Here is a 19,392-nt window from a genome sequence, read left to right on the forward strand (position 1 = left end):
CAATCCTATTGACAATTTGTGGGAAGAACTGAAAAAGCATGTGCGAGCAAGGAGTCCTACAAACCAGACTCAGTTTTACCAGCTCTGTCAGGAGGAATTGGCCACAATTCACCCAATTTATTGTGGGAAGCTTGTGGAAGGCTACCCGAAACATTTGACCCAAGTTCAACGATTTAAAGGCAATGCTACCGAATACTAATTGAGTGTATGTAAACTTCTGACCCACTGGGAATGTGATGAGAGAAATAAAAGCTGAAACAAATCATTCTCTTTTCTATTATTCTGACATTTTACATTCTTAAAATAAAGTGGTGATCCTATCTGGCCTATAACAGCGACTTTTTACTGAGATTAAATGTCAGGAATTTTGAAAAACTGAGTTTAAATGTACTTGGCTAAGGTGTATGTAAACTTCTGACTTCAACTGTACCTTCCACCTTGTTAAAGTCTCTCTGCCTTTGCATCTGTCTTGGGACCGTGTGTGTGTGTGTGTGTGTGTGTGTGTGTGTGTGTGTGTGTGTGTGTGTGTGTGTGTGTGTGTGTGTGTGTGTGTGTGTGTGTGTGTGTGTGTGTGTGTGTGTGTGTGTGTGTGTGTGTGTGTGTGTGTGTGTTAAGGGCCTAAGGTGGGACAAAATGGGGGTGGGGGATTAGGTATGGATGATCAGCAACAGGGGCCATTCAGACACGGTACAGTACTTCATGAATTTAGCTTCTGTTATGACAGCTTTCACAATTAATGTGTACATACACATACACACACTTTCTCTCACTTTCGCTCTCACACACACACATTCTCCATCTTCGTCTCTCACACACGCAGATATTTGCATTCAATAGCTTTCACAGGTAAAGTGTACTCCTACCCATATACACACACTTTCTCTCTTTCACTCTATATATTTATCTCACACACACACACACACACACACACACACACACACACACACACACACACACACATGTGCAGCGAGATAGTCTGTCAGCAGGATGGAATTTAAGAAGCATCAAAAGCGGGCCTGTGAGGCCGGGTAAGAACCCTCTTTAATAATTAAACACAGTCTATAGCCAACATGAAAGGGCCCTCTTTCACTGGAAATTAGGTGCTCTACCCCTGTTAGTTTAGGCTGACCTCCACACAGAGGTACACATGCACGGGCGTACACTCGCATACACACACACACACACTTCTGTTCTCTTCATAAGAAATGTCAGCTGAGGTGAGGTAGCTCTGAACTCCCCCTCTCTATTTGATGTCTCAGTATCCAAGCCCTCTGAATTATTTTGTTTGTCTTTCATCATGAAACCGTGTGCAGTGTTTCTGGTGCTTGGCGAAAAACAAAAGGTAAAGTGAAGTTTATCAAAGCTATCTGACAGAGTGAGAGTTTCAACATATAACACACACATTTTCACGGAGGCTTCTTACCCAAAGAAAGGTGTTTTGACACCTGTAGTTGTTTTAGAACTTGTCTGGTGTCTAGAACAGTTCAGGTAGAGCAGCTGCTAGTGTGTATGTCAACATGAAGACAAGCTGAAATATGACTGAAATCTCTTTGTTTGTGCTTGTCTGTGTGAGTCAACGGAGACAAAGAGAACAGAGCATGTCCCTGACAGGCCACTACAGTATTCCTGTACCATAACAGCATCTCAAGCTGCATCACACCCACAGGTGCCATACAAGCACTCCAAGTCTTCTGCTTGTGTGTAATATGTGGGAATATGTTTAAGTCTTCTGCTGGTGTGTAATATGTGGGAATATGTTTAAGTCTTCTGCTGGTGTGTAATATGTGGGAATATGTTTAAGTCTTCTGCTTGTGTGTAATATGTGGGAATATGTTTGTCTTCTGCTGGTGTGTAATATGTGGGAATATGTTTAAGTCTTCTGCTGGTGTGTAATATGTGGGAATATGTTTAAGTCTTCTGCTGGTGTGTAATATGTGGGAATATGTTTAAGTCTTCTGCTTGTGTGTAATATGTGGGAATATGTTTGTCTTCTGCTGGTGTGTAATATGTGGGAATATGTTTAAGTCTTCTGCTGGTGTGTAATATGTGGGAATATGTTTAAGTCTTCTGCTGGTGTGTAATATGTGGGAATATGTTTAAGTGTGGTAATATGGGAATATGTTTAAGTCTTCTGCTGGTGTGTAATATGTGGGAATATGTTTAAGTCTTCTGCTGGTGTGTAATATGTGGGAATATGTTTAAGTCTTCTGCTGGTGTGTAATATGTGGGAATATGTTTAAGTCTTCTGCTGGTGTGTAATATGTGGGAATATGTTTAAGTCTTCTGCTGGTGTGTAATATGTGGGAATATGTTTAAGTCTTCTGCTGGTGTGTAATATGTGGGAATATGTTTAAGTCTTCTGCTGGTGTGTAATATGTGGGAATATGTTTAAGTCTTCTGCTGGTGTGTAATATGTGGGAATATGTTTAAGTCTTCTGCTGGTGTGTAATATGTGGGAATATGTTTAAGTCTTCTGCTGGTGTGTAATATGTGGGAATATGTTGGGAATATAAGTGAGACCACCTCTTTAACTGGCGTTGGTAGGTCATCCATCACTGAATATTGAATCTGTTTCATTATGTTACGCAACTTGTCTTTGATAAATATTTTGGGCACCAAATTAACCAATTTTTATTTATTTAAAGAAGACCCATTTTATCCTAGTTAAATCTATGAAGGACTCAGGAGAGCAAAGCTAATATGTAGCCTATCACTACACACTTGTCACTTTCTGTCTGTCTCTCTGAAGGAGCCCATTAGTGAAGTTCAGTGCCGGTAATGTAACGTGCTGCTAACACCTGGTGCTCAGGGGAGTGTGCCAAACACACACACACACAGCCTCTCCGTCTCATCCCATGCCAGGGTGTTAAGTGTCAGCACACGTCCTGGCTCAGGCCTCCTTCGTTCCCCCTTCATTTTCTTAAGGCACTCTTGTTGGCCGCTTGCAGACAATTTACAATGGACCCTTCTCACGGGGTCTGACTGCCCTGGCCGTCCCTCTCTGTCCCAAAATCACACAGCTCTCCTGTCTCAGTCAGCTCTCATCGGTTAGAGGACTGCACACTCCCCATCCAGCCACTTTGTCATCACATGTATCAACCTGCGAATGCGCTGCATTCCAAACTGTTACACAGAGAGTAGGTGTTTTAGGTTTCCCATTGGTTCTGGGAACGAAGCCATCAGTTTCCTGACCGGTAAAATGGAAAGTTCTGAGAATCGAAGTGAAAATGTAGCCTATTCTGGGAACGCACATTTTTTGTTGTAGTGAGGTTCTGATAACATTTTACTATGGTTTCCTGAAAGTTTTCCTGGGAGGTTTTATTAGCGTTCTGACAATGGAAATTATAGGTTATTTTGAGGTTTTTTAATAACTTTCACTGAAAGTTTCAGTAAGACTTTTATTAACACTACTAACTTAGTTTGGGTTCACTTTTTAACTCCAAGCACAGAAAGGATGCGTGAACATTTTCTTAGGCAGTAGTCATGCAAATTAGTCATGCAGATACATTTATTTTTTATTGTGGCACGGCATCAGTGAGATTCAAACCTATGATCTTCTGATCTCTATCTATAGAATTAGTCCACTGCGCCACCAGGAAAGAGAGCTAGCATGCCATATTTTTTTAACTAACAAAGCTGTTCATTTTAGTATATTCAAACAGACCCCATTTCAAAGTCAACATTCAGGTCAACATTCACAAGGCCGCTGGTCCAGACAAATTACCAGGACGTGTACTCAGCATGCTGGCAAGTGTCTTCATTGACATTTTCAACCTGTCCCTGACCGAGTCTGTAATACCTACGTTTCAAGCTGACAATCATAGTCCCTGTGCCCAAGAACGCCAAGGTAACCTGCCTCAATGACTACTGCCCCGTAGCACTCACATCTGTAGCTATGAAGTGTTTTGAAAGGCTTGTCATGGCTCACATCAACACCATTATTCCAGAAACCCTAGACTCACTCCAATTTGCATACCGCCCCAACAGATCCACAGAAGACGCAATCTCTATTGCACTCAACACTGCCCTTTCTCAACTGGACAAAAGGAAACCCTACGTGAGAATACTGTTAGTTGACTACAGTTCAGGGTTCAACACCATAGTGCCCTCAAAGCTCATCACTAAGCTAAGGACCCTGGGAATAAACACCTTCCTCTGTATCTGGATCCTGGACTTCCTGACGGGCCGCCTCCAGGTGGTAAAGGTAGGCAACAACACATCTGCTATGCTTATCCTCAACATGGGGCCCCTCAGGGGTGCGTACTTAGACCACTCCTGTACTCCCTCTTCACCCACACGACTCCGTGGCCACGCACGACTCCAAAACCATCATTAAAGTTTGCAGATGACACAAGTGTGGTAGCCCTAATCACCGACAACGATGACACAGCCTATATGGAGGAGGTCACAAACCTGACAACCACTCCCTCAACCTGATCAAGCCAAAGCATCTGATTGTGGACTACAGGACAAGGAAGGTCGAGCACGCCCCCATTCTCACCGAAGGGGCTGTAGTGGAGCAGGTCAAGAGCTTCAAGTTCCTTGGTGTCCACATCACCAACAAACTATCAATGGTTCAAACACACCAAGACAGTCGTAAAGAGGGCACGACAACGCCTATTCCCCCTCAGTAGACTGAAAAGATTTGGCATGGGTCCTCAGTTCCTCAAAGATATACAGCTACACCATCAAGAGCATGTTGACTGGTTGCATCACTGCCTGTTAGGTAACTGCTTGGTGTCCGACCTCAAGGCGCAGCTATCCTGCACCATTCCCAGAACGTTGTGGGATGGTTATATGCAAAACAACCATAGGACCACCACACTCTCACCAAGCTCTAAGAAACAAATGCTTCTCAGAACGTTATGTGCTAGCTGGACAGTCATAATCAGCTGGGTCACGGTCATTAATCACCAAATAGAAGAAAACAGGGTGGGACTACGTGGACATTTTTGTTTTCCTTTGCAAAATGTTTTGCTATGATATCCTAATGAACACGCCCCTGGACTTTGTATGATCACCCTCAATTGAGTTTAGAATGAGGGTGTCTGTATGATTGGTAATCTGGAGCGGTTGTCTGGTTTATGAAGAATGGGATTAGAGGATTTGGTGGGATTACGTAGGCCAAGAGCAATGAGCTCAACTTCTGTGTGCCCTTTAAACTTCTATTGTGAGGAGGCAGAACTAGGCAGAGCAGGAGAAAGCGAAAGAAACAGCAGCTTGGGGAGAGAGAAAAACGCTTTTGGGAACAAGAGAGAAGATGTTTTCATAGGCAGGTGGAACAGTTGACTTTTTGAAGTCTATTTCTTTAACTTTCTCTTTGAGACTTTGCAGAGGGAACGAAGAGGCTACAGATTCATCAGATGTGTCTTTTAAAACAGTCCCACCTGATAGGATCTATCCCCGGTGCACTGAGGACTTTGATGTCTGCTTAGCTGAGAGTTGGAGAATCTGGTTGCTGAGAAACACAGTCGGTTCAGGCTGACTGTAGAATTGAGCATGAGTTCAGTTGGGTAAACTGTGGTGTGGTGCTGGGATAGTGGGTTTCAGACCAGAGAAGGCTGGTGGGAGGAGCTTCAGGTGGATGGGCTCATTGTAATGACTAGAATGGAATCAATGGAACAAAGTCAAACGTGATTTCCATATGTTTGATACCGTTCCATGTATTCTATTCCAATCTTTACAATGAGCCCGTCCTCCTATGGCTCCTCTCACCAGCCTCTTCTGATACTGGTAAATGGGTTTGGATGATGAGCCACTCATGCTGTAGAACAGTAGGGTGAAATAGAGTTGTACTGGTCTGCTATCTTAATTTGATCACTGTTGTTGCAGAGAATTTTCCTACTCAGCAGGAAATGCAAATTGTAGTGTATTCAAGGTTTAAACGGCTTCTAACGTTTCTGATTTCCACTTAAAAATGCCAGCCTTGATTTGCCCTAATGAAAAATGTATAACAAAAATGTCCATGAATTATAATCCACATAATAATTGCAGGATTATTTTCCTGCTGTGGGAAGCAGGGTCCTATTAAAATGGCGCATCTGTAACAGAATTGTTCATCTTGATGGTGGTCAGTGATGTTCATGGTGTCTCATGCTGATGGTCCTCCCCCACTGTATAGGAGCAGACAGTGATGTTCATGCTGTCTCATGCTGATGGCCCTCCCCCACTGTATAGGAGCAGACAGTGATGTTCATGCTGTCTCATGCTGATGGTCCTCTCCCACTGTATAGGAGCAGACAGTTATGTTCATGCTGTCTCATGCTGATGGCCCTCCCCCACTGTATAGGAGCAGACAGTGATGTTCATGCTGTCTCATGCTGATGGTCCTCTCCCACTGTATAGGAGCAGACAGTGATGTTCATGCTGTCTCATGCTGATGGTCCTCTCCCACTGTATAGAAGCAGACAGTGATGTTCATGCTGTCTCATGCTGATGGTCCTCTCCCACTGTATAGGAGCAGACAGTGATGTTCATGCTGTCTCATGCTGATGGTCCTCTCCCACTGTATAGAAGCAGACAGTGATGTTCATGCTGTCTCATGCTGATGGTCCTCTCCCACTGTATAGGAGCAGACAGTGATGTTCATGCTGTCTCATGCTGATGGTCCTCTCCCACTGTATAGGAGCAGACAGTGATGTTCATGCTGTCTCATGCTGATGGTCCTCTCCCACTGTATAGGAGCAGACAGTGATGTTCATGCTGTCTCATGCTGATGGTCCTCTCCCACTGTATAGGAGCAGACAGTGATGTTCATGCTGTCTCATCTGATGGCTAGGAGCAGAGTGGTTCCTGTCTCATGCTGATGGTCCTCTCCCACTGTATAGGAGCAGACAGTGATGTTCATGCTGTCTCATGCTGATGGTCCTCTCCCACTGTATAGGAGCAGACAGTGATGTTCATGCTGTCTCATGCTGATGGTCCTCTCCCACTGTATAGGAGCAGACAGTGATGATGCTGTCTCATGCTGATGGTCCTCTCCCACTGTATAGGAGCAGACAGTGATGTTCATGCTGTCTCATGCTGATGGTCTGATGGACTGTATAGGTGCAGACAGTGATGTTCATGCTGTCTCATGCTGATGGTCCTCTCCCACTGTATAGGACCAGACAGTGATGTTCATGCTGATGGTCCTCTCCCACTGTATAGGAGCAGACAGTGATGTTCATGCTGTCTCATGCTGATGGTCCTCTCCCACTGTATAGGACCAGACAGTGATGTTCATGCTGATGGTCCTCTCCCACTGTATAGGAGCAGACAGTGATGTTCATGCTGTCTCATGCTGATGGTCCTCTCCCACTGTATAGGACCAGACAGTGATGTTCATGCTGTCTCATGCTGATGGTCCTCTCCCACTGTATAGGACCAGACAGTGATGTTCATGCTGATGGTCCTCTCCCACTGTATAGGAGCAGACAGTGATGTTCATGCTGTCTCATGCTGACGGTCCTCTCCCACTGTATAGGACCAGACAGTGCGGGAGCTGGAGCTGCGTGTGAAGCAGCTGTCAGTGGAGGTGGAGAACGGTAACGTGCTGAGGCAGAAGGTGACCCAGGAGAAGGGCCAGCTGGAGATCCACATCGCCACCATCAGCTCTGAGCTTCAGGAGGCCAACCGACAGTGAGGAGGAGACCCCACACCACGGTCACCCACATCCACCCACTCACTGTTCTCTTCCCAAACCTTACATGAAAAGAAGGAAAAGTCTCACCCCAAAATACACAGACAGCCCCCAACTCATTTACCGACCCAATCCGACACAGAGTTCCCCAGTCTCATCCCCAGCTCCAGCCTCTGTTTGAGCCAAGCAGTAGGCCCTTACAGTAGTGAGTGGTGCTGACTGTTTGTATGTCTGTACTGAGTATGTCTGTGTTGTGTTGTCCAGGAGGGTGTATGCAAAGGGACCACCACACTCTCACCAAGCTCTAAGAAACAAATGGTTGTCAGAACGTTGAGTATGTCTGTGTTGTGTTGTCCAGGAGGGTGTCTCTGCTGAGGGAGAAGGAGCAGCAGAGTGAGCAACATGAAGACACACTGCAGAAGCTCCAGACCAAACATGAGGCTGACATCAGCCACTTCCAACAGGAACACACACTCTCCGCTGCTAAGGTAGCCAACGCCATGTGCTCGTAGACTACTGTAGAACACTACTGCACTGCGACAGTATCATTGCGCAACATGGTACGCAGCAACATCTGGATGTGCGTGTAAAACAAGTTCCACATTCACATTCTGCTACCATTTCTGTCTAGCCGTCTGCACATACAAATGGATGCATACGTTCAATAAATCCAACATATGCATCACACAGAACGCACCGCGACGGCCTCTGCAATGCAGTGCTGCAAGGCAACACAGTGTTCCATTGGAAATGAATGTGATCGAGGCGTAAGGTACCCAACCAAATTAGTATAGAAAAACTAGATGCTACACCACTGCATTACCTGATGCTACACCACTGCATTATCTGATGCTACACCACTGCATTACCTGATGCTACACCACTGCATCACCTGATTCTACACCACTGCATTACCTGATGCTACACCACTGCATTACCTGATGCTACACCGCTGCATTACCTGATGCTGCACCACTGCATTACCTGATGCTACACCACTGCATTACCTGATGCTGCATTACCTGATGCTACACTGCTGCATTACCTGATGCTACACCACTGCATTACCTGATGCTACACCACTGCATTACCTGATGCTACACCACTGCATTACCTGATGCTACTGCATTACCTGATGCTGCATTACCTGATGCTGCACCACTGTATTATGCTGCATTACCTGATGCTACACCACTGCATTATCTGATCCTACACCACTGCATTACCTGATGCTACACCGCTGCATTACCTGATGCTACACCACTGCATTACCTGGTGCTACACTGCATTATCTGATGCTGCACCACTGTATTATCTGATGCTACACCACTGCATTACCTGATGCTGCACCACTGCATTACCTGATGCTACACCACTGCATTACTGATGCTGATGCTGCACCACTATTATCTGATGCTACACCGCTGTATTATCTGATGCTGCACCACTGCATTACCTGGTGCTACACTGCTGCATTACCTGATGCTGCACCGCTGCAGTACCTGATGCTACACCACTGAAAGAACTATTAGCTGGGCACACGCTATTCAATTCAAGGGGCTTTATTGGCATGGTACATATGTTAACATTGCCACTGCAAGTGAAGTAGATAATAGAAGTAGATAATATACAGACAGTGATTTTCATGCTGTCTCATGCTGATGGCCCTCTCCCAATATACAAAAGTGAAATAAACAATAAAAATGATCAGTTCCACACTCTCTCAAAGATGTTGAAGAATGGTTAGATATATCTTCATGCTATACTGTGTATGACTTATCTTCAACTGACGCCTTGACAGCATTTATATCCCCCTGCTGCTGAGTCATATGGTTGTTAGATAAGACTCATGTTGTTATCCTCGCTCACTTTCTCTCTCTCTATTTGACCTTTTAGTCATTTAGCAGACACTCTTATCCAGTGCGACAGGAGCAATTAGGGTTAAGTGCATTGCTCAAGGGCATATCGACAGATATTTCACCTGTAGGCTCAGGGATTCAACCCAGCAACCTTTCGGTTAATGGCCCAACGCTCTTAACTTTACCACCTGCCTCTCTCTTTCTCTCCATCCCTCCATCTCTCCCTCTCTCTCAGGCCTCTGATGTGATTGAGGACCTGGAACAGACAGTGGCTCAGCTCAGACAGCAGCTACAGGACAGTGAGCACAGGAGACTGAAACAACTCAGGGTAAACTGTGTGTGTGTGTGCGTGTGCGGGCGTGACCGAGAGAACTGCTTCATTCCACAACTGGAATAAGTAGAAAAGACTATACAGATAGATGTGTGTTGCCAGAGACCCATAACCCTCGAGATCCTCTGCTGGATAGATTTTCAAGCAGATGGGTGTTTTGTTTGAATGTGAATAATGGGAAAAACACGTCTCACATAAAAATGACTTGTTGTGGTTCTTTGTAGTTCTGTTTGAATGTTTCAGACTTCCTGACTTGTGTTTTCCAGGACACAGAGAATAAACTTCAACAAGAGAAAGCAGATCTGCAGCACCACTGTGAGAAAAAGGTACAATCTCTATCAATAGTTACCCGCGCATCAAATCAATGTAGTTACCCTCATGTCAAATCAATAATCAATATTTGTGTCAATACAATACTCTCATATCAAATTGAGATTATATGGCTGACCTCTTATTTAGTGTATAGGCTCAAAATAAACAAAGGAAGACTGTCTCACTTTGTCTTAATGAGGAGCGTCCTTTCCTCTGAGTCTTACTCTACATAACTATGTAGGCCTACCGTGCCTAAAGTCAACTCTGTGAAACCTAAAGCCTGATTATAATTACATTCTACCTGCCTTTCCAGACTGACTGTGGTTCAATGGGAGAGATAAAAGCCTGGGACCCACATGGTCCTGGCTAGATCCCCTTCTACCCTTCCCTTTGATATGTTATGTTCTGCCTGTAAACTCAAAGCTGTGATTAACAGGTCAGACTACTGCTGGTCACAGGGCTCAGTGGCTGTGGGGAGGAAGGGTGGAGTGGAAAGGTGAGGGGCATTCGGAGGAGTGAGGGTTTGACATTTAGGGGAGTTGGGGGTTCAAATGAAATGAAATCACATTCTATTGGTCACATACGCATATTTAGCAGATGTTTTTGCGGGTGTAAGGGGGAGAGCTGGGGTGGTGGCGTGAAGTTGCCCAATTTAAGGCCATAGGGGACGGGAGATGAAGTCTTGTCCGTCTGAAGAGCCATGCTCAGTCGCCCCAGCTAAATCCAGCAAGGACCTTAATTGCTGCCAGATAGCAATGGCAGCGACCCCTTTCTCTTTCAAGCCTCCCTTCAAAGCCAATGTGTTGTCATAAAAAATGCCCCATCTAATGAGTTGGTCCGGCCAGGCCAGAGTCAGGTGGGTGAAGATCAGGTTTAAGATGCAGGTCCACACACCTGGTTCATCTTCAAAGTAAAGCCTGCATGTTGAAGGGCATAGCAGTCAGTCATAAAGAGGGGTTGTCGGGGGGACTGATACACCTGCAAGCTAGCTAGCTACCAGGTCTGGGTCTCTGTTAGCAGGGTCATGGTGAGGGTCAATGCCATTTCACCTTCTGTTGTTTAATCATTATGTGACTGAAGTAAGTTGTTAGTTGAAAAAATAGTTAAATAGCTGCATCAAATGTTTTGAGTGCACAGCCTTTCTCCAGCTCCCAGTAAAGTTGATGAAAGAATCTGTCTGTCTGTACATTCTTAAACGCCTATCAGGAGATGGGCCCAGATGGCAGCTTGATGATTGGTGGAGATAAGAGGTCAGGGAGAGGCAACCCCAGGGCCCAGGTGGATAAGGTCATGGAAAGGGGTGCTTGCTGAGAGATGGACCTGCTGTCATAGTGTCTGTCTCGGTTTCTCTCTCTCTCTCTCTCTCTGTCTCTTTCTCTCTCTGTCTCTTTCGCTCTCTCTCTCTCTCACAATCACAATCACACAGGTGCGTGCCCTACACAACGAGGCGGAGAAAGAGAGAGAAGAGACCAAGAAGAAGATCTCCAAACTTGAAGAGTCACTGAAGTGAGTAGCAAAACACTGTAAATCAAATGTCTGTCTGTCTTCTTTCATTTCATCACTACTTGGGGACTTGCCATTCAGTTTGGTTCAGAACACATCAGAAACATGGGATTTGTTCACACACATCACCAACCCACAAACCCACAATTCCAGCTTATGAAAAATGTCTCACAGCGAGCCAACACAGGCTTCCATCCATGCAATTATACAATGATACAATCCCCCCAAAGTCACTGATTTAGAAAAATGCTTAAGCACTCAGACATTGGTAAGTGCTAGTTACAGGGCCCGGGATACAGCTATAATTTGCAGAGCTCACCCTTGTGCCGTAATTGAAAACTTATTTGAAGCTATATCAAATGTTGTCACTTTTAGTCTGTCCATATGTGCCTGTCTGACACATGCTGAAACAGGAACCTCCATAGAGAGTTCTCATATCTGTGCTGTGCAGCGTCCCCAGTTGTGGAGTAGTGCCGAATTCCGTATTGTTGTACACCTCTCCTGTCTCAGATCTACAAAGGCCGTGTCCAAATACCCATACTTGCGTATTAAACTGCATACTATTTAGCACGCACCGTTTAGTAAATAGTATTTTTCCAAATTGAATCAGCCTGCTAATAGATAATTTATCTAAATGCTGAATAGAGTAGGAATGGAGTTATAGGCCTACTCAGGCTGGTTATAGGCAGACTATCACATTTGACCTACACTGAGTGTACAAAACATTAAGAACACCTTCCTAATATTCCGTTGCACCCCTTTCTTTTGCAATCAGAACATCCTTAATTCATTGGGGCATGGACACTACAAGGTGTTGAAAGTGTTTCACAGGTGTTCTTAATGTTTTGTATACTGTGTATAATGTAGTAGATCCATATAGCCCATCTATCCTATTTACAAAGAACTGAAGACAGAAACTGATAAATTGGGAACAACTGGACAGCAACATAATGAACTAAAGCACTGATCATTGGGAACGAGATCAGAACGACTGCTAAGGCTTGATCCATAAATTAAATAGGTAGCCTACAAAAGCATACTTGATTTTCAAAAATTCACAACTTCCGCAATGTTGCATACTAATATACAAAATAAATGTGCATACTCAAACAGCCGACTATTTAGGATGCAAGTATGGGTATTTGGATACAGCCAGTGTGTCCTCCAGATGTGTAGTTAGCAGGGGTTAATGACTGAACCCGGGGATCACTGAGGCCGCACTGGAAGACATGGAAGTGGTTAGGACTAGAAAGAGGCCTGCCAGAGAGAGAGAAGAGCGCCTTGGCATACCTGGCCACTCTATTTAATGTCAATTAGGCTTTTTTTCTCTCTCTCTCATTCTCTCGTCCCTCTCTTTCTTTCATTCTTGTTCTCTTACTCTCCCTCTCCCTCCCTCCCTCCCTGTCTTTGTCTGGAATTAGTAAGAACCGCAGCAGCCTCGTTTGACATGGTATACAGTCTGGCATGTCACCCACCCTGCGATCCTTCCCACCTCTGATGTCATTGGTTTTGTTTGTTACTTGTCTGTTGGCCGTAGCCTGTGAGATTCCACACCGCTACTTTTCTATCCTCACTTCATACTGCACCGTTTGTAGTCATCACGTCGTATGCCCATATTTGCCAAGTCTGTTAACGAGCAGGTGACCTCATCTGTGACAAGGGGCTGTGGGAGGAGCCAGGGCTTTGGCTACATCCCAATACTCTAGCATGGCCTCATTTCCTGAATAGTTTTACTTGAGACCATTGGTCATTGATGTAAAATCTTTGAATGGTCATAAATATTATAATGTCTAACCAAATATGGGCTTTTCCTTTACTTCCCTCTGATACATTATTCCAGCTACAATCACATCTCATGCACCCCTCCCAACTCATCCCCCCTGCACCTCTCCCTCCATCCCGCCCTTCCTCTTTCCATTCCTCGTACATTTCTCCCTCTCTCCATCCCTCCCACCAGATGTTTGGCTGACTGAGATCCTCCTATCAGGCATTCCCTCCTTTCCTCCTCTCCTTTCCTCAGTCTGCTATCATTCCATTACAGTAGAGTACAGTCAGAGCTGACAGGCTAGGCAGGGCCAGGTCTAATCCAGGGCCTCCTAATGCTGCATGCATTCCTCACACTAATTAATGGCCCCGGAACACAGCCCTGCCCCAGACCAAGTCTCAGCCTTAACCTCAGCCCCCCAGTCTCCTAATGGCCCCGGAACACAGCCCTGCCCCAGACCAAGTCTCAGCCTTAACCTCAGCCCCCCAGTCTCCTAATGGCCCCGGAACACAGCCCTGCCCCAGACCAAGTCTCAGCCTTAACCTCAGCCCCCCAGTCTCCTAATGGCCCCGGAACACAGCCCTGCCCCAGACCAAGTCTCAGCCTTAACCTCAGCCACCCAGTCTCCTAATGGCCCCGGAACACAGCCCTGCCCCAGACCAAGTCTCAGCCTTAACCTCAGCCCCCCAGTCTCCTAATGGCCCCGGAACACAGCCCTGCACCAGACCAAGTCTCAGCCTTAACCTCAGCCCCCAGTCTCCTAATGGCCCCGGAACACAGCCCTGCACCAGACCAAGTCTCAGCCTTAACCTCAGCCCCCCCAGTCTCCTAATGGCCCCGGAACACAGCCCTGCACCAGACCAAGTCTCAGCCCTAACCTCTGCCCCAGTCTCCTAATGGCCCCGGAACACAGCCCTGCCCCAGACCAAGTCTCAGCCCTAACCTCTGCCCCAGTCTCCTAATGGCCCCGGAACACAGCCCTGCCCCAGATCCAGTGAAGCCTGTTTACCGTACTCTACTCTCGACTAGGGCTGTGGCCGTCATTACATTTTTTTCAGCCGGTGATTGTCAAGCAAATAACTGCCGGCCTCCCGGTAATTGACCGTTAATTAACATAAACACATTTAGCATCTTCTGACTTCCACACATAGCCTACAAGCCACTGATGCAGATCTTTGGAACATGTACATTTTTAAAAAGTATAATATATCCATGTAATATAGCCTACACCTTCACAATAAAGCCATTAAATATTTTAGACAGGTCTAAAGAAACATGATATGAATGAAATGTAGTCTAGTTCAGAAGAACACAATAGCATACTCTATTATGTTAAGCCCTGATTTGACTATGCGATATGGCTGTGGGCTACACTAGTTCATTTAGCAGACAAGATTTGCTTAGAATTCCTTGGAATTATTCTATATTATTTTATAGTATGAAGAATACAATTGAACATAGGATATTTTATCCAAATGATTCGAGAGAGTGCACACTTGCAGGTATTTTGTGTTGAGCAGTTAACAAAGAAACTGGTACTCCTATATGCTTAATTTAGAGTTATTTATATAACTTTAGTTGTGATATAAATGCTGGGCTATATGTTTTGATTGTTAATACATTCTAAGGCTACGTGATGCGATTCTAATGATGATTTGAAACGTTTAGTTTTTTTGTGCAGTCTGTACACACTTCATCAGTCTCTCATTCACAGTTTGAGTACTTGAATTTCCTGGAGCATCCCCCTTGTGTCCCCCCTAAAAAAAATCCATGCCTTTTGCAGCCCTTGGGCTGAATATAGTAATTAGAATTCCCTTCTCCCGGCTGCGTGCTCCAAAGCACCTCTCACTCACATGGCTCTCTCAGATAGCTCAATTCTTATTAGCCAATGCACGTGACGTGATTGGGTCTTTCTCACAGGCTACAAGATGAGTAGGCCTAACGAACAGCAAAAGCACTAGCCTATGTCAGTCAATGTACTATCCCCCATAGTACAACATAGTACAACATTTGACCTATTGTACTCTGTGCCAGAAATAAATATTCCAAACATAGTCTGGGACTGTTGTGGGATGCGATAAATCCCAAATTAATACAACCACTGACGCAACAGATGAGAATATTTAGCAAAAATGTTGATAAACTATTTGGCTATTTCTTCACATCATAAGCGCAGCAATGTGCACACGGCAGTAGGCAATAAGCGCAAATATTCCACTAGCAGGAAAACCACAAATGCGATTATGCATGTAATTATTTTATTATAAAGGTGAATTTCTATGTTGAAAAATATCTTCCCCAAACTTGAAACTCACGCAGCGGCTCTACACCCATTCTAATGCGGATGAATATGCTTAATTTTAAGAAGTTATTTGGCCACTTTAGTTGTGACACAAACCTCATCAAAACTTATAGACCTATGGGCTAGGCTACATGAGGTATGCGACTATGATTTGAAAAAGTCGCAAAAAAATAATGCGCTGTTCCTTGCCTTAAGTTGGGCATCATTCACCAGTGATAATATATCATTCATATAGTAAATAATATATGTATGCCATTTGTTTTGATTTAGAATGGACCATTATCATGTACCTGTCTCAAAACAAGGGCAGCGGAAAAAATACATGTCTTCTATGCACTTAAATAGAGGATGGAGGACCCTTTTCAAGTGGTTCATTTTCCTGCCAGCTAGGTAGGCTATACTTCTGTATAGTAGGCCTAGCCTCTAGAAAGCTGATGAGTTCCTCCTCTTTTTAATAGAGGCCATCACTCTGTTTTCTCACGCAATTGCATAGCCTATAGAAATGTTTACGCAACATGAGCTCATGGTCTGTCATTAAGTATTTGATTAGATTTTCGATTACATTTGCATTGATGTCAGAGTGGGACAATAGGTTGCTGAGTACCGGGCAGTTAGTACGTTTGGCAGGCTACTAATGACCATCAGCAGCATCAAAGCTTGGAGGAGCTTAATTACCGTGACTAAACGGTCACATGGAATTTGACTGCCGTCATGACTTGTGACCGCCGGTGTGGAAGTAATACAGTCACCGTAACAGTCCTCCTGTCACATGCTTTGTAAACAACAGGTGTAGACTTAACAGTGAAATGCTTACTTATGGGCCCTTCCCAACAATGCAGAGAGAAAGAAAATAGAGAAATAATAGAAAATAAAAGTAATAATAAAAATATGAGTAATGATAACATGGCTAAATACATGGGGTACCAGTACAGTGTCAATGTGCAGCGCACAAGGTAACTGAGGTAGATATTTATTTATTTATTTAACTAGGCAAGTCAGTTTAGAACAAATTCTTATTTACAATGACAGCCTACCCCGGCCAAACCTGGACGACACTGGGCCAATTTTGCGCTGCTCTATGGGACTTCCAATCACGGCCGGATGTGAAACAATAATCTTGAAAATGTGAGGAATGTGTGTTTCTATGATTTTAATGTGAGTTCTACACCTGACATGTGCGTTTTATGTGATTATTAGGCAGGAAATGCATTGAGGCTATTGTCAGGTAAAAACCCATTGATTTCTCAGTCCTTTACATTCCACTGAGATCTGAATCGACACATTATTCATATCGCTCTGTTCCAAGGACAAATATTCCCTGTGAAGACTAGACTTTGATAAAGGCGCATTTTAATGCAGATTCGCTTGACAGAATGAATACATTCTCCTATCATCTGTCACTGGTGTCCCAGACACGTGAGCGGATGTGAGAGAGGACACATTTGATGAGGCAGCAGACGTAAATCTGGACGCATAAATTATCACTCTGCTCGGTGACAAGCGGGCCGGTCTCTCGTTAGTGTTAAACAGTTAGAAATAGTGAGTGTCGCGTCAGAGCTCAGAGCTAATTAATTAAGAGCTCAGTCTGGTAGGTTGAGAAGGAACGCCCTGCACACACACACACAGATGCATTCGTACGCACGCACTGGAAAGATTTAGCAGTGGCCCTCAGATCCTTAAAGTTACACAGCTGCACCATTGAGAGCATTTAGTGTGTACAGCCAAGTACATTACTGGGGCCAAGCCCCCTGCTATCCAGGACCTCTATACTAGGCCGTGTCAGAGAAAGGCCCAAAAAATTGTCAGACTCCAGCCACCCACGTCATAGACTGTTCTCTTTGCTACCGAATGGAAAGCGGTACCAATGCACCAAGTCTGGAACCAACGGGACCCTGAACAGCTTCTACCCCCAAGCCATTAGACTGCTATAGAGTTAGTGTGGGTAGCTATTTGGTTAACTATTTAACTATCTGCAGTGACCTGTTTTACACTAACTGTTTTGACTCATCACGTACGCTGCTGCTACTGTTTATTATCTCTCCTGTTGCCTAGTCACTTTATTCCTAGCATCTCAGTGCTAGAGGCGTCTCAACCCTGGTTCGATTCCAGGTTGTATCACAACCAGCCGTGATTGGGAGTCCCATAGGGCGGCGCACAATTGGCCCAGCGTCGTCACGGTTAGAGTTTGGCCGGGGTAGACCGTCAGTGTAAATAATAATTTGTTCTTAACTGACTTGCCTAGTTAAATAAAGGTTAAATAAAATAAATATGTACCTCAATTACCTTGTGCCCTGCACATTGACTTTGTACTGATACCCCATGTATTTAGCCATGTTATCATTACTCATTGTATATTTAGTATTACTTTTATTTTCTATTATTTCTCTATTTTCTTTCTCTCTGCATTGGTACCGTAAGTAAGCATTTCACTGTTAAGTCTACACCTGTTGTTTACCAAGCATGTGATGAATAACATTTGATTAGATTAGAAAATGTAATTTGACACACACACACACACTGATGTGATGTGATATCTGCTACCTACTTGCTGCCGTGGCAACAGTGAAGGCCTTCAAAGATGATCCAGGAGAACTTCAAAGCCACAGGAGGACTGCACGCAGGTGTGTGTGTGTTTATGTGTGTTCAGTGGCTGATAGAGGAGATGGGAGGATGAGAGATGAAATTAAACAAGTTTAAACCTCTCGACATGCCCAACAGGCGCTTGGGTTTATACCTTAGACAGGCTGGTATCTTTGTAGATTGTGTGCACTGTGCAAACATGGATATGTGTGTGTTTGGGTCCTTTTTTATCACACCATGTTTCATTGTGGATCTGACTAATGTATTCCGACGTGTGTCTCTGTATTTGTGCTTCCGTTAGTGTTTCTGCATAAACACTTTACTTTCTGCGTAAACGCGGGACAGCGGCAGCAGGTCTTTTGTTTGTTTGGGATCAGGAGAGTTGTTTGTAAAAGGAAGGTGTGATCTACACTCCTCTGAACCCTCCCAAAATAAAGAAGACAAGGAAAACCTCTATCCCGCCATGCAAATGAGCATGGCTGCATCAGTTAGATTTCTACGTCCACGTCGCTATAGCAACAACATAAAGAACTACAAAGCAGAGAAGAAAACCCGTTTTCTATCCCTTCTTTCATCCCAGTGCCGTTCAGATCATTAGCATAGAGATGGAGGGATGTGCTGGGGACAGAGAAATGGGAGAGGAGGAGAGATACATAGGCAGCCTGCTCTCCAGATGAGCTGCCTCCACAACAATGTGCTCCTAATGGCAGTGGAACATGAACAATAACATCAACTAAATGCTAATGAAAGGAGAGAAACAACACACCCTGCCTCAGTGCCTCCACCCTAGCATTTCCATCTATCTTAAGAATCTGGCTTCTCCTTGGCTGGGGGTGATGGGGCTGAGGGGGGCTGCTGGATGGAGGGGTCCAGGGAAGGTGGGGATGGAAAGGGTGGATCTGTGAAATGGATCTTGGGTAATGGAAAGCTCTACGTGACTCAATAGTGGAAGTCCCCTGGTGGCCATATAGACTGGCCGAGGTTGAAAGAGGGTTGTTACCACAGCTCAATACTTTACACCAGAACAAAGGTTTAAGGAACCAGTGGGACCTGATCTATTGTTCAGATATGTTGAGTGCCTGATTGGGATGTGATTCCATCTGTGGAAAGGCCTACTAC

General features: G+C 44.7%; 1 protein-coding gene across 11 annotated transcripts in view; it reads left to right on the forward strand.

Moving 5' to 3' along the window:
- The window catches only part of cep112 (centrosomal protein 112), a 315,718-nt gene that overhangs the window by 126,023 nt on the left and 170,303 nt on the right, over positions 1-19,392 (forward strand). For all 11 annotated transcript variants that reach the window (XM_052516010.1, XM_052516014.1, XM_052516012.1 and 8 more), the window contains 5 exons: positions 7,466-7,620; positions 7,980-8,109; positions 9,716-9,808; positions 10,078-10,137; positions 11,550-11,629. In XM_052516010.1, the coding sequence (XP_052371970.1) occupies positions 7,466-7,620; positions 7,980-8,109; positions 9,716-9,808; positions 10,078-10,137; positions 11,550-11,629 (518 nt within the window). The remainder of the gene's footprint in view (positions 1-7,465; positions 7,621-7,979; positions 8,110-9,715; positions 9,809-10,077; positions 10,138-11,549; positions 11,630-19,392) is intronic.

The sequence above is a fragment of the Oncorhynchus keta genome, unplaced genomic scaffold, assembly GCF_023373465.1.
Source record: "Oncorhynchus keta strain PuntledgeMale-10-30-2019 unplaced genomic scaffold, Oket_V2 Un_scaffold_3567_pilon_pilon, whole genome shotgun sequence".
NCBI lineage: Eukaryota > Metazoa > Chordata > Actinopteri > Salmoniformes > Salmonidae > Oncorhynchus > Oncorhynchus keta.